Source organism: Linepithema humile, chromosome 2, assembly GCF_040581485.1.
Source record: "Linepithema humile isolate Giens D197 chromosome 2, Lhum_UNIL_v1.0, whole genome shotgun sequence".
Lineage (NCBI taxonomy): Eukaryota > Metazoa > Arthropoda > Insecta > Hymenoptera > Formicidae > Linepithema > Linepithema humile.
The window spans coordinates 27203806-27219489 of record NC_090129.1 but is presented as its reverse complement, the minus strand read 5'-3'; the positions used below and the strand labels follow the sequence as shown (position 1 = coordinate 27219489).

The 15684-nt window shown below is 30.7% G+C and overlaps 2 protein-coding genes and 1 long non-coding RNA gene across 21 annotated transcripts; 2 read left to right on the top strand and 1 right to left on the bottom strand.

Moving 5' to 3' along the window:
• The first annotated feature begins 1810 nt into the window (after window positions 1-1810).
• LOC136998026 (uncharacterized) lies at window positions 1811-3628 on the top strand. Its single transcript, XM_067349858.1, has 2 exons — window positions 1811-2552; window positions 3014-3628. Exons 1-2 carry the CDS (start codon window positions 2333-2335, stop codon window positions 3091-3093), a joined length of 300 nt encoding a protein of 99 aa, XP_067205959.1. The 5' UTR covers window positions 1811-2332; the 3' UTR covers window positions 3094-3628.
• Window positions 3629-4587: 959 nt separating this feature from the next.
• On the top strand, window positions 4588-6354 carry LOC136998029 (uncharacterized). The gene is made up of 2 exons (XR_010888612.1): window positions 4588-4871; window positions 5150-6354. It is a non-coding gene; the product is annotated as an uncharacterized lncRNA (long non-coding RNA).
• A 45-nt stretch (window positions 6355-6399) lies between these two features.
• LOC136996891 (uncharacterized) lies at window positions 6400-14988 on the bottom strand. 19 transcript variants are annotated; one of them, XM_067349853.1, is made up of 12 exons: window positions 14692-14843; window positions 14189-14395; window positions 13982-14112; window positions 12727-12813; window positions 12294-12567; window positions 9437-11391; window positions 8683-9043; window positions 7424-7488; window positions 7166-7355; window positions 6907-7078; window positions 6616-6757; window positions 6400-6520 (listed from the first exon to the last, which is right to left on the bottom strand). In XM_067349853.1, exons 4-6 carry the CDS (start codon window positions 12769-12771, stop codon window positions 10904-10906), a joined length of 807 nt encoding a protein of 268 aa, XP_067205954.1. In that variant the 5' UTR covers window positions 12772-12813; window positions 13982-14112; window positions 14189-14395; window positions 14692-14843; the 3' UTR covers window positions 6400-6520; window positions 6616-6757; window positions 6907-7078; window positions 7166-7355; window positions 7424-7488; window positions 8683-9043; window positions 9437-10903. The 19 variants fall into 19 exon arrangements, with proteins under 19 accessions (XP_067205954.1, XP_067205956.1, XP_067205957.1 ...); XM_067349855.1 differs by lacking the exons at window positions 12294-12567; window positions 12727-12813; window positions 13982-14112; window positions 14189-14395; window positions 14692-14843 and having other exon boundaries at window positions 6850-7078; window positions 8578-9043; window positions 9437-10904; XM_067349856.1 differs by lacking the exons at window positions 12294-12567; window positions 12727-12813; window positions 13982-14112; window positions 14189-14395; window positions 14692-14843 and having other exon boundaries at window positions 8578-9043; window positions 9437-10904.
• Between the last annotated feature and the right edge of the window lie 696 nt (window positions 14989-15684).

Sequence of the window (15684 nt, the reverse complement as noted above, 5' to 3'; positions counted from 1 at the left end):
TTGGAGAAAGTTATCACACATTATTGCGTTATGAATTTTCGAACACTAGACATCCAAACTTTTAAAATGGTTTTTAAAAAATCCTGCTAGCTGTATTACGTGCCGAGATATTCAATTTTGAACCAGACCGAATTGCAAGAATAAGAATTCTGTGGTTATCAGCTCCGCGGTATTTTAAAACTCCAAACTCTCCTTACGGTTATAAGTGTCAATTCTGCTCTTGGCGTTACCCAGGATCAACGGCGTGGACGTGGCAGAAATCTGATCCCGTGTGCACATGTTGGCACGTGTGTATGTGTGTGTGTGTGTGTGTGTGTGTGCGTGCGTGTGTCCGTGCGTCCGTGTGTGTGTATGTGTGTGTGCGTGCGCGTGCGTGCGTGCGTGCGTGCGCGTGCATGCGTGTGTGTGCGCGTGCACCACTGGGATAAGGACCTCATGGCTCGTTAGATCCACGATATTTTACGACTCCAAACCCTCCCGGTGGTGCGTGTACAATTGTGTGTGCGCGCGCGTATATTAATAATGGGTATGACCTCCTCGTGCGCGTATTACCTCATTCATGCGACGAGGCATACTTCTTATTAGTGTTCTAATTTCAGTCTGCGTAATGTCATTCCACTCTATTTCAAGAACTCTTCGAAGTTCTGGCAATGACTGAGGAGCAGGTATATGATTTCGTACTTTTCTGTTAATATTGTCCCATAGGTGTTCAATGGGATTTAAATCTGGACTCATTGCTGGCCATTCGAGTCGATTTATGCCAACTTCATCGCAGAAATCAAGCACTTTTCTCGCAACGTGCGGTCGAGCATTGTCTTGCATAAACAAAAAGTCCTCTCCGATGAAGTGCGCATACGGAACAACGTACGGTATGAGTACGTCTTCCACGTATACATCTGCGTTCATGTTTGCGTCAAAAAAGTGGAGATCTGTGTGAGCATTCGCAGAAATTCCTGCCCAAACCATTACAGAGCCACCATTGTAGCTAGGCCTCTCACTTACAGTACAGTCTGCAAATCGTTCTCCAACGCGACGGTATACTCGTTCTCGTCCGTCTGAAGAATACAGACAAAAACGAGATTCGTCGCTAAAAAGAACGGTACTCCATTCTGCATATGTCCAGCCTGCATGCTCGACAGCAAAATTGAGTCGAGTTACGCGATGGCGACGCATAAGCGAAGGTACATTTGCTGGCCTGCGCGGAAAAAGACCGTGTTCCGCTAATCTGTTTCGAATAGTGTCAACGGATACATTACATTCGCGGACATCTCTTAAATTGTTTCGAATTTGAACAGCCGTTCGATGTCTGTCTCTTAATGAATTTAAAACAATAAATCGGTCATCGTTTTCATTCGTACAACGAGGACGTCCCGAACCAGGTCTTCTTTGGACAGAATTAGTCTCCAAGTACCTAGCATAAGCACGTTGCACGGTTGACACTGATAAATCAAGTGCCTCAGCAACGTACCTTCGACTTCTCCCATCTTCAATTAACGCTACAACTTGAGCAGCTTTTTCAGGACTTATCGTCGCCATAATTGACCAATAATTTCAATGCGAAAAGATTAATTATTGTTTACTTTGACGAAGTCGTACGAATAAGTAACGCGTCTCGAAAGAAAAAGATCAAGAGAAATCAAGCACTCTTCTCGCAATGTGCGGTCGAGCATAAACAAAAAGTCAGGGCGGAGAAATCACAAAAGATCTGCAGACATCTCCTTCGGATGCAAAACAATTGATTGAAAAATAATGGTTCGAGTTTGCGACGGTGCACGGTATAAACAAAAAATTGTAGCTTATTGGGATCAAAAGCGTACGAAAGTACAGAGTCTCCTCTTTAAAATGCTTTTTTATGCATCTCGATACGATGATTTTTCGCTGAGAGATTCGCATTTGAAGTAAGAATCTGCCTTTTTCTTCAAATGCGAATTTCTCGGCGAAAAATCATCGTATCGAGATGCATAAAAAAGCATTTTAAAGAGGAGACTCTGTACTTTCGTACGCTTTTGATCCCAATAAGCTACAATTTTTTGTTTATACCGTGCACCGTCGCAAACTCGAACCATTATTTTTCAATTTTGCATGCTCGCGCTTTGTCATCCGCCATTTTCAATAAATTTATTTTGCAACATTGAAATAAATTGATTCTTAAAGTAGAGATTTTTAGCTTCATTTCCATATTTTATAGAACTTTCTATCTTTATTATTTACGAAGTTATCGTCAGTTGAAATTTGATGAATTTTTCCCACATTTTCAGTGTACCGCTTTTTTTTCGGGTGAGTGTATATATAATTTAATAAATATGTATTAATTTTTGCAGAGGAAAATATAATGGACGTGGGAAATTTGTCCCTAGAAGATACGACAAATGTGCAGCAAATGATGCAACTCATGTTGCATCAACAACAAGAAATAAAAAAAATGCAACAACTAAATTTAATAACAAAAAAATTAAAAGAAAAAGAAGTGGAGAGAGAACCAGAACCAAGAGATGAGCAGCAGCAACAGCAGCAGCAACAGCAGCAGCAGTCGGAACAAGCCGGCGATAATGGTACATTATTTATTAATTTAAACACAATATCAGAGAATTTTCCATATGAGGAATAGGCTAGTGTGATAATATCATATTAATATATATGAAAGAGGCTAATGAAGCCATCGCTGGTTGTTAGCGCGAATTTTTTTATCTCTTATATTTTTTCTCTTGTCTTCCTTCCTTTCAAATAACTTCCTTACTTTCATACATTCTGATTCTTGAATAATAAGATCGATGTATGCAATTCTCGTACACTTTAATGTCTCGAATCTGAGATCAGTGTACATTTTAATGTCTCAATGCAGACGAATCAAGTTTCTATAAGAAACATAAAAAATTTCGCACTAACAATCAGCGGTGGCTCCATTAGCCTCTTTCATATATATTGATATTTATTTATTTTTTTGTAACTAAATGATTTATTCATATGCATAATTGTTTTAAATTATTAATCTATAAATGTGTTTATTTTTCAGAAAAAAAAAAAGAAGAGGAGGTGGTTGGTCGCGTGTACGGTGGTACGCTCGACGAAATGTACAACACAAAAACCATATAAGACCAGGTCTTTCTGGAGTAATAAGAAGAGGAGGTGGCCGGGGAAACAGAAGAGGCAGTCGGGGAAGAGTAAACCAAACCATAATAAAAAACTATTATTTATCATAACAAATTATATAAATTTTCTTTTCTTTTCTTTTATTTTTTTTTTATTGACTTTTATTTAACTTGACCTCAAATATTGAATAATTTTAATTTATTTTATTATTTTATTTTATTTTAATCAACTTTTTTTATTAAATTTTTGACAAATTTTTAATTTTTAATTTTTTTCTTCTATCTTTTATTTGTAAACCCGACGAACTTTTATTTGTAAAACCGACGAGCTAATATTGATTATATCAATGTTAAAACTAACTTTTTTCATTAATTTTACAACAAATCTTGCGTTTAAATTATATTTGTTTTAACTCAGATCTTAATGTAAATCAGCGTGCGTTTTTTATTTCACACTAAGGATAGCCTGATGACAGGTTATGAAATGTCTGTTTATACTAATGTTATTATAACTCAATATAAGTTCGTTCACACTAAAATCTAGCATTTTGATTCCTATTGCTCCTTTCCTTTTATAATTTTATTATTTGTTGACCCTTATCATTTTTAATTGAGATAAATAAAATTTCATTAATATGTCTACAAAGGACACCACACTTATAAACGATAGGCATGTAACAAGTATTTTGTCTGTAAATGACACCATATTTATGACCGACAAGTGTATGATAAGTATCTTGTCTGCAAACGACACTATATCTATATAAAGGTAATGTATAAAGAAAAATGAAAAGTGGTACAATAGGGCTCCTGGCAAAGATCCACTTGAAAAAATCTAACGCACCATTAGTGGAACCTCTTGGGTGGTGCGGAAGACCACTATATTAAAATGGTTAAAATAAAGTTAAAATACTAAACTATCCGATGTATAATCACATTGGTATGCTTTGTCCAGATTACTTTTGTGTTAAATAAGATAGTCATAAATATTTTTTAAGTAAAAACATGTTTCTTTTATTTTTAATCAATTCTTTCCTTTACTTCTCAATGTATCTTGCTATTTACAAAAGATATTATGCATTTATAATGTGATTTTTCACGTTAATGTGTAAAATTGGAACATTTAAATAAATTAATAATATATTAAATGTTACTTGTTTTGTTTATATATTGCGATATATAATTTTTATTACTTTATTCTTATTTTATACATTAACGTGAAAAATAATATTCTGCAAATACATAATGTTAAAATATTTTATTAATATGAATATGATATATGTTTCATAAAAGACTGTAAATCTTAGAAAAAATATCGCGTCGAGCAAAAGCAACACGCCGCTAGTCGACTTAGTCGCGTGGAGCGAAATTCGGGAAAGCATTTTTGCTGCCAACGCTTGGCAGAAGAAACGGTGCGAGCGTCAAAACCGGTTTTTATACTAGGCTTGGTGGGAAAGAGACACAAGACATAGGTCCGTCCACTTCTACCAGTCGACAGCCGAGCGCACACGGACACGTGACGTCAGCGGGTCTCGGTTGTGTGCATGTGGAGCTCTCCGGGGAAAACTGGCAGCTCTGCTTCTACTTTGACCTTTTTCTTCCCTTTCTCACTACGCTCTTCACTTCCCTTCACTCTCTCTCACTCACTCAGCCTCCTCTCTCACTCACACTCGCTCTCCGCTTCCCTCCCCCCCACCAAAACTCTCTTTTTTTTTATCTTTACTTCACACTAAAATGACACGAGTCGCACCTTACGCACCGGAAACGGAAGTCCCAGTCTGGGTATGGTTATAATGCCAAATAAGATAATTTTTTTGTATTATTTTTGCAATTTTACAACTTAACCTCAAACTTTAAACTACATTTTTTCGTTCAATTTTTCAATAAATATACGAATATCAAAAAAATATTATGGAAATTGTATATAAAATTATGTTTCCTATATTTATTAAATAATTTTGAAGATAAAAGAGAATTACCTTTGATTAATATCACTTTTTTTTTGTTAACGATAAAGAGAAACGTGACTATTCCAGTCTTGCCCAGTCTGTTCTTTCTAGCATCTAGCTGCAAGATGAAAGATGAAGTGCAAGTATTGCAACTAAAAGGAACAGACCATCGGCTCGGAATCGGGTCGAGTCAGCAAATCATATACGCTATTAGTCGGCAAATAGTCATTTATGCTGTGTGGGAAATTATTAATGCAAATGCCAAGCACGCAGTCAATCATCGAAACAATGAACACTGAGAATATTATACATTATATCGAAAATATTATTTCTTATTATCGGAAAATTATTCTACACTGCGCATGCATATTATACTGTAATAATACTAAATATTATAATGTAATAATACTGTAATAATAATACAGTAATTATACTAAAATCAAGCTAAAAGTGAATTTTTTTCGAATCCATTACAAAACAAAATAGAGACTTCTTTAAGTCTACTTTAATTTAATTTCAAAAGAAATCAAAAGATATACTTTTATGGAATCCTTTTCTAACTATCATAAAGGAATTCTTTTTTAGTTCATTTCGAACAGATTACGCGAATTCGAACCCTGGTGAAAATAAAATGTAAAACAAGCGTTAACAAAGCGTAAATTGGAGAGTAAATCTAATGTAAAGGGAGAGTGATGGAAGCGTAAACGATATATCAAATAAGCGAAAATTGAGACATCGGGACGTAAAGAAAGTGGTTATTAAGCGTTAAAAAAGCGTTAACAAAGTATCATTAAACTCTTCGACAAGCGTGAACAAAACATTCTCGAATGTAAACGGAGCGTTATCGAGCTCCTGAGGAAGTGTTAACAAAGGGTCATCGAGGTCCTCGGCAGGTTCTTAGCAAATGTGAACGAAAAATAATGAAGCGTTATTGAAGCGTTATTGAAACGTTATTGAAAAGTAAAAAGGCTCATCTATATAAGATGCAGGACGCGGGTTGCAGATCGCAAGATTAGACGCAGTGACGTATTTTCGGTAGTTTACAGTCGCAGGCTTCAATACGCAGGACGCAGAGAAGTTTTGAGGTTCCCAATTTGCTGCGTCTAATCTTGCGATTTGCGATCCGCGTCTGCTTCTTATACAGATGAGCCTTAAAAAATTAAAGTAAATAAATAATAATAAATAAAAATATTTTTATTTTTATTGTTTTATATTTTATTTTTTTTTTTACAATATTTGTAAAATATTTTATTAATATATATATTTTAGTTAGAATCAGAGACCGAACCGGAACCGGAAAAAAAGTAAAAAAAATACTGCAAATAATATTTAACTGATAAAAAAAATAATCAACTGCAGAAAACATTTTGTGTTTGTTTATTTACTACAAAACGATTACGGTTCTGAGTAATTCCGGTCCGAGTCTGATTATATTTAAGATATTTAAGATGTCTTGATGTGTGTTCATATATGATTATGTATCTGAAAAAGAAAAGAACGAGCAATTAATCAAAGAATCAAACTATAAATATTAAAAAAAAGTACAAACAAGTTTATTATGTTTAAATTATTATTACTTTCAATTAAATCGATATCTTGAAATTTGGCGAAGTTTGATTTTTTGTTCTTAAATACCAATGGCTTCTGTAAAACAGTTGAAGTTACAGATGTAACAGTTGAAACTATTAATGGATCTGCTACTGTTGCCTCCTTTTCTGTCTTAAATAAAGTAAACAAAAAAATTTTTTTATTTATATTTTTATGGAAATAAATAATTACACAATTTCTGGTCATTATTATGAAATAATTACCAAAAATTGTATTGCTTTTTTTTTTAATTTTTAGTAAAATCTGAAATTTTAATTGACCTCTGCGATATATTTTTATATTTATATTTCTTCGAGTGTTTTGCACGAGAGGATGTACTTCTTTCTCCTCCAAGATCTAGCGCTCGATCTGAGAGATAAGCTGGCAGTGATTTGATCATTTGATCAATGTCACCTTCATAATTATCATTTTTTAATCGCTCTCTGAACAAGTCTATAAAATAAAAAACAAGAAATAAATTATAATAACGATAATAATAAGAAAAAGATAGTATTTCTTTCATAACAATTGAATATTTACTTTGAGCTAGCATCAGGAATCCAAGTGGAAATTTTTTTAATCCTTCTTTTCTAGGATAAATCCTCATTAATTTAGCATCTTCGCCGAAAACTCCAATAAGAAGGACTGCAGCCCAGTCGCAATCATTTTTTGCTGCTTTCATAGCTGCGAAACCTGCATTTGTGCAATAGAAACCACTGCCAAGATGAACCTGATAAAATAAAATAATTAGTTGCAAAATGTTTTATAAAAAAAACTACTACAAAAAAATTAACTTACCTTATTTTCTATTTCTGAAGACATACTGCTGGTGCTGAGTCTATCTCCAAAGTTGCATATCTTTTCTGTAAAATTATAATCAATTTTATATTTATTTATTATAACAATTAGTGTTAAAACAATGTCTATGAATAAATTATGTACGATTAAGCTAAAAGCAATTTGTGAATATCCTAGAAAGATGGATTATTTTTCAGAAACTGACGTATCAATATTACCAAAAAAAAAAAAAAATTGCTTGGATTTATGAACTTCTTATAATGGATGCATTTAGTATGACAACAGCTCATTGAAAGCATACTGAACAGCTGTTCGTGATTAGTATATGATTTTAGATTTTAGACTTTAAATTAATTACAAACAATTGTTCACTAAAAGTGCTCAATAAGAGCTTGCTAAATGTATTCTAATCTAGAATAAATAGAAATGCTCGTTTCTTCAGCAATGCTAAATATTTGTAATTGCTTTTTGCTTTTAACTAGAGGCTGGTTCCGATATTCACTGCAAGTCTACGTTACGTATACTATTGATTTTCAGTACTTGCAGTTGCTTGCAGTGAATATCGGAACGCAGCCCAAGTGTGCACATAATTCACAAATAGCAAGTTGAATAAACTGTAACACAACATTGAACAATAATGTGAAATATTTATGAAAAAAATTGAAAAATATTAATAAAAAGTTAATATTTTTTAAAAACTATGAGTGAATGTAATTAAAAAGACAGATTTATTGAATACATGCATAGACATATCAAACAACTTGATGAACATGATTTGTTCGCAAAAAACATTAAAATATTTAATAAGAAAACATTTTTTTAATGACAGCTATTATTAAAAGAAATATGTATTACATGCAAATGGTTTTAATTGTCGAAATATTTACGTACAATAATTATAAGTTTTCTCTTTCAAAGATATAGTGCGATTCAAATTTAAACTTAAATATACAAAAAATAATAAAAAAATAAAATATAATTATATTATTAATTTTATATTTAAGTTTAAATTTTTATCATCTTGTCTTTTTTTGAAAGAGTTGATTATTGTATTGTACACAAATATTTTAATAATTAAAATCATTGTTTATAAATGTCAAATACATTATTTATGAATGTAAGATAAAATTAATTGTTTCACTAACTCTACTCACCTAATAATAATTGAATTAAGTCGTAACATTCAGAATAATCTTGTAAATTATGTAACCATTCTGTAACATACAGAATATTATTCGAAGTGCTTGAATTAAACTTACTCAACATTTCCTCCATTCTACAAACAGCTTCACACGCTTGTGAAAGTGGTTCTTTTACAATTCCTATAATATTTTCTTCGATAATCTTGCTACTGTTTTCTATTCTTTTTTCTATTTTTTCTTCCATTTTCTGCACTTTTTTATTTAAAAAACTTTTCAATTCTTGAAGTGCAACAGACACATTACGATCAACTGATAATTTTTCTTGATATTGTGAATATTTCTTAGTAGTAGGTCCACTAGAATCTATTGTTATATTTTCAGAAAAATCTCTTTCATCAATATTTTTTTCGATATTATAATTACATAAAATTTTCTGATATTCTTCTGCTACTGCTTTTTTCTTCCCTTTTTTTAGTGTCTGCATATGCATAAAATATATTTTAAAGAAAAGAAGTTATTAAATATGTTTAATTATATAATGTATTAAATGTCCATGCTTTAGTGGATACATCTCAAACATTAAATGTTTATATTTCGAAAAGCGTCCTATGTCAAAATTTAAGAAATAGTTGAATCCTTTATGTCAACTTTTCAGGTAGTACTAAATTTTCCCGTTATTTCTTTCTTATGTATATATATATATATATATATATATAAAAGTTTACGCAAAAAATTCAATTATATATATCTGTTGACAGAAAAGATTCAACTATTCCTTACATTTTGACATAGGTTGCTTTTAGATTTCGAAATATATATAGCTATAACAAGTGTTCACATCTCACGATGTCCAGATGATTAACTTACTTACTGCTTTTTCACGATAAGCTGTAATTGAAGAAAATGCGTTTTGCTGTCTCTAATCTTGGGAAGTGTTATCAGGTTCGTTTAATATATCTGAAGGCCATGCAGGCCAACCAATTCTTTTATTGTCCTGATTTAATTCTGTGACACTTCCTATGAAATAAGAATATAATAACGAATTAATATATATCAGTTTATAAATCCCTGGCGGAAAAATATTTACGAAAAAGTACGAAAATCTAAGAAAGTAGCTACGGCGTACTGAGAATATTTACACAAAAGTACACAAAAGTTTACGCAAAACTACCGAAATTGAAACAAGATCTTAGAAATTCTTATTTTTTTTGTATAAAATTATAGCTTGTAATAGAAAATTGTAGTTGCTTGTAGAAATGTGCAAGTTTTCGTTAATTCTTTTAATTTTTTGTAAAAATTTGCAGTTTGTCGTTTATTATTTTAAATATTTTTAGTTTGTCGTAGAAATTCGATGGTTTTCATGGGAAATTGTAATGTTCGTAGAAAATTATAATTTTTTTCGTAGAATTTTGAAGAAAGTACGAATTTCTACGAAAACCTCGAAATGATTTTTTTATATATAATATTATATAATTTTTTTACGATAACACTATACTACATACATCGAAGAGACGGCTTATAAGAAACTCATAAATATATTATATATAATATAAAATTTATCGTGTCTATTATTTTTTCAGATTTTCTTCGAATGCTATTATATATATCCATATCACCATAGAAAATTTTTACAATTATATCCTATTGATATATATTATTCACAAAAAAAAACTTGAGAAAACAATAGACGATTATTCTTCTATTATATATGTGCTAATATTTTCTTCAGTCGTTTTTGAATATATGTAGTATAGATCACCCTAAAAAAATTATATAAATTATAATTAAACCATTGTGAAGTTTTTGTAGAAATTCGTAATTATTATTTCTTCAGAAGTCCTCAGAAGTCTACGAAACAAATAAAATTGTCTACTAGCTGTAAATTTATATATATAATAGATATATAGAAATAGAACACATATTTTTATATATATTATTTAATTTGAAAAAAAAATTACAAATGTCTTTGCACCACAATATTTTATTTTGTATGTGCGCAAATATTTTGCTTTTAATTTTTAATAACATAAAGATACATTATTTTTCTGATACTGATTGCGTAGATAAAGATTCTAGGTAAAATAATTACTTATATAATAATCCATTTGGAACGTAAAAACTGATAAACATCAACAAATAAATTACGTCTATAACGTCTTGTACAAAACAAAACCTAAAAACTCTACTCATTCGAACTTATCACTGTTCGTTCCAATCAACTTTATGTTCTTTGGTTTTTATTGCAACAATAAAATAAAGAAAATGCCTTGTCTTGGCTTTTCATGACAAACATCATCTATAAATAAAACCTAAAAACAAAAATAATAATATAAAATACTTATTCCTTATCACTGATGTCCGATGAATTATTACGCAAATTCTTTTCAAATTTTTCTTTTAATGCTGATGCTTCTTCGGTCATCGTTTTTTTATCGGTTATCTGACGTAGTTTTTTGCGGGCTCCTGTTATAGCTTTATTAAATCTTTCGTTTATTTTCCTCCTTTCCACTTCTTCATTGATTATGTGTTCGGGAAGTTTACGCGTTTCTCTTAACCATCGCTCGTACATATTTACTACAGCCGCTTTCTTCTGCGGAGTCAGTTCTTTGTACGGTGTGTTTACTGCTGAACGTACGACTCTATTTGCCAGGATTTCTATGCCCCAGGCTGCGTATGACAAGGTATTTAAAACTTTTTCATTATCTTTTTCCCGCATAATTTCATTATACACTTCTTTCGGAATTATGAAGTTGTCATCTTCATTATTGTTGTCCATGATAGATATATCACTATTTGCCACATGGTGTTGATGTGGCAATGTTCGTCCTAGAAAAAAATATGGATACATTATATAATTTTATTATTATATAAAACATCGTGGCTAATTCTTTTTAAAATCAGACCAAAAAAGCTGTATTTTGTAAGTCATTTGACATTTTTTTATACGAAATATGCGGAAGAAAGTAAGGACGTATTTCTTTGTGTGCCAAAACAGATTGATTTATCGATTTATGAATTATTTAATTTAATTGGAACGAATATGTATACTCTGTTTAATTATAAAATATTATATCTAGTTCTATTTGTAGTACACAGTAGTAAAAAACTCATTTAATAGCAAAAAGTATACAATGTATTAAACTATTTTATAAAATTTAAGTTGGACCGCGCTTGAATTTAAATTCAAGAAAAAATAGCAAAATATAATATCCACTCTAAAAAAATTTTTTGTTTAATTAAATGTAGAATGTAATAAAGTTATGTTTAAAAAATTTTCGGGTAGGATTTTCAATACTGATGAATAAATTTTAATTTGATTGTTTATAACAATTATAGAAATTAATTATGTTTAAATACAAAATAGTTTATTAAATTATATACTTTTAATTTTTAAATGATAAATGATGTTTTTCATCACTGTATAAAACAGAATCGGATATATCGGATAAATAGAATCGAATATATTATATTTTAATTATTACCAAACAGAATAAAAATTTATTTGTTGAACTTATTAAACAATTCAAAATTCGGTTAATGAGTTTATTGACAAACAAAAATAATGTTCTTACTATTTTGCATATATTTTATGTAAAAAAATTAAATGACTTAAAAAAACACGATGTTTTAAAATCGCGATTTCTGTCCAATTTCAAAACGAGTTAGTAATATAGACATATTAGAAATAATTATTATCTTTAAATAAGTTTAAAACTTATCCATTTTACCTTTTGCCAACTTTAATTGTAGGAGGAGATCCACGATTTGCTGCCCTGTGGCTTCCGTCAAGGGAAAAGCCTTACTTTCTTTTAGTTTCGCGTATTTTACTGACCATTGCTTCTCTTTTTCTGCCGTTTCCTCAAGTTGCAGTTGACATAAATGCAGCTTTTCTTGGCAGCGTTCCAGTTCTTCTCTGCATTCTACCAGATCTTTAGAATATAGTTTTTTTTGGCTATTCTCACGATGGATATTTCGTTCAATACTGTGCTGCATTTTACTTTCCTACATAAGAAAATGTAAATATAAGCTAATAAAGAAAAAAATAATACTAAGACTGATAAATATAATAATTTGTAAGACTGATAGACATAATAATAGTAAAATGACGTTTTTATAGCATAACAAATTATTACATAAATTGTAAACAATTCTAAATGTTACCTCATTATTTTTTCTGTATTTTTCCATACTTTTTAAATGAACCATTAAAATATTTTGATTTATTTGTGACGAACTCTTTTCTTTTGCCTGAAATATAGAATTTTTGAAACGCTGAATGAATTAAAGTTATTTTAATTTGACATAAAAAATAAAATAATAATGTCATAAGACAGAAGTTTTATATTATGGCTGGTTTATGCTTCGGTCTTAATCTTAATCTTAGTCTTAGTCTTAACTTAATCTTAAGGACTCGTTTATGCTTCCCTGGAAATTCGGACTACGCATGTGCAAATGTAACAAAACCTAACCTAACCTAACCACAAATTGTAATAGATCCCGGTGCTGCAAATTATAGTGAATGTTAAAATGAATCGTCAGCGGCAAAAAACTTTAATGTTTGGAATGGCACTTTTGTTATCAAGTGCCTATGCAGCATGTGTATTATTAAGAAATTAAAAAAAAAATAAAAGAAAACCACGGAGATACGCTGTTCGGCCACTGAATCGAAAAAGACACGAAACTGGTCATTTCTTTTCTTTAATGAAAGATATGCTGAATATTGAATACGATCAGGAACAATTTTTTAAATATACACGGATCGAAAACCATTATTTCGCGCGGTTTCGTGCTGCGTCGGACGTCAGACTTACCTCATTGGCCCGGCCTTAGGACATTAGGGACTAAAGTTAAAAGATGGGATCTTTCCAAGATTAAGATTAAGACTAAAATTAAGACTAGGGAAGTATAAACGCCCTTATGGCATTCTACGTTATCAACTCTTAAGATTAAGATTAAGACCGAAGCATAAACCGGCCATTAAAGATACTAAGAAGTGAAGAAGAAAAACCATTTTGTCACAAAAATCGATTTTTTAAAAATAATTTTTTCCTACAAGATTGCTCTTTCTAACAAGTTTTGTAATTTTTATATAATATCAAAAATTCCAAATGTAATATTACAATGTGATTTTCCGGAAATGATCAATTTAAAATTATTTTTTATTATTTGTCATTTCAATCTTTTGAAGCAAAATCTACTTATTAGTATTGAAGTGCTACTATTAATATGCAATTATATGCATTTATCAATCACGAGGCAGACACTTGATAATATGCATTTATATTTTGAAATCGAGTATACTGGACTAATCAGCCAAAGTGTTTTTCGTTATTTATATATTTTTTTTACAAAATAGGAAATTTCATGTCTTAAAAATTGTTATGACTCCATTTTTTTAATTGTAAATTTTACTTACTTCTCGGCTTTTTTTCTGATTTGACAGTTCTTTTTCTTCGTCACTGGAATTATTATTACTGGTCTCTGCATCGGAATAATTCAACTTCGGTATACGCACTCGTTTCCCTTGTAATAATTCCTCTTTCGATTCTGATGAAATAATAAATTATTTATCCTTAGAATTTCCGTTGTTAATACTACGAAACAACAAGATCAAAAAATATACAATTTTTGCAATTTCTGCAATTTTTGTCACCTGACACGGTGTCTTTTGCCTATTGTGAATGATGTAGAACACTTTTCTTTTTGCTTCTTCACTATCGTCAAAACGGTCGGGGTCAAATTTTAAAATGTTTTTGATTTGTACTTGTAAGTGCGTTTTTGTTTTGGTGAGAAAAACGTGTGCCCACATTTTTATTCTTGCAATAAGGCCCTAAGCAGAATTGCTGTCTTGTAAAACTCCAGACATGAGACAGTATTGTGCGTTACGTGTCTTGAAGTACTGTCTTATGTTTGGAGTCTTATAAGACATTCTGCTTAAGGCCTAACTATATAGATAGACAGCGACCAAAAAAAACCGGCACAAACGTCTATGGCCGCACTATTATTATAATGCAAGGCTTTACCGACGCGACCGCGTATAATGCCTACTTGAATATTAATTATCAGGACCGAAGGTAAAATAATATAAGGGTGCAAACACAATATAAATAGAATAACGATTAATACCGTTAACACTCGCGTACAATAACTAATATATATATACGCACGATGGAAAATACATAAATAAAAAAATACATAAGTCACAAATACATAAAATACATAAGTAAAAAATGTGACAAGCGCAGGACTCACAATGGCGGATCAGGACTCGCGGCAGTGTTGCTAGACGGGACGCTTTTTCTCGCGCATGCGCAGCGCTGCAGCTATGAATCCAGCGGTGTATACGGCTTATAGTGTTGGGTGCTGGCGCGAAAAGTTAGACGTTTGACAGGCTACAGGAGAAAGTTAGGTGAGTACATGTAAAAAATAATAATATTTATATCATATATATATTTATATGTATTTTTTGTTACGCGAAATATGGATAGTTCAAAAGGAGCCATTAAAAAGACGCATATTAAAAATTTTCAAAATTCTTGGTTAGCTGACGATTTATTTAAAGGATGGCTGGCTCCTCATCCTACGGAAAATAAGGCAATTTGTAACTTGTGCAATATTACCATTAGATGCTGTAAATCAGATTTAATACGACATTCACAAAGGGCTAAACATATTAAAAATTGTGACAGTAATTCTCAAATAAGTCAAAGCCAAAGCCAACATTCCAAAAATTCTCATATTGAAAACGTTAAACGAGCCAAAATTAAATTAGCAGCTTTTTATTCTGAACTTAACGTTGCTCTTTATACCGCAGATCACTTAGTTCCTTTGTTAAAAGACATTTGTATAGATTCTTCAATCGTGCAAGATCTTTCACTGGCTCGATCAAAGTGCACCAATATTATTAAAGAAGTTCTTGCAAAGCGGGAAAATAATTCTGCCAAATAAAATATTTTATTGTTATTAAAATGTTATTAACAATTATTTAAACATCCTTTCCTTTTTTAGCTTATTTTTTATTAATATTATTAATTATTTTATTATTATAAAAATAAACATAATATTTACATGCGTTTAATTTATTATTATTTTATTACTTTTTATCACTTTTTAACGATA

What these genes read in the sequence shown, in the direction of transcription:
- LOC136998026 (XM_067349858.1), top strand. Translation starts at nt 2,333, where the DNA reads ATGGACGTGGGAAATTTGTCCCTAGAAGATACGACAAATGTGCAGCAA. An exon ending in GGAACAAGCCGGCGATAATG is followed by an intron (nt 2,553 to 3,013) that starts GTACATTATTTA and finishes TTTATTTTTCAG; the next exon opens with AAAAAAAAAAAGAAGAGGAG.
- LOC136996891 (XM_067349842.1), bottom strand. Translation starts at nt 12,771, where the DNA reads ATGGTTCATTTAAAAAGTATGGAAAAATACAGAAAAAATAATGAG. An exon ending in AATACAGAAAAAATAATGAG is followed by an intron (nt 12,568 to 12,726) that starts GTAACATTTAGA and finishes TTTCTTATGTAG; the next exon opens with GAAAGTAAAATGCAGCACAG. An exon ending in ACAATTAAAGTTGGCAAAAG is followed by an intron (nt 11,392 to 12,293) that starts GTAAAATGGATA and finishes ATTTTTTTCTAG; the next exon opens with GACGAACATTGCCACATCAA.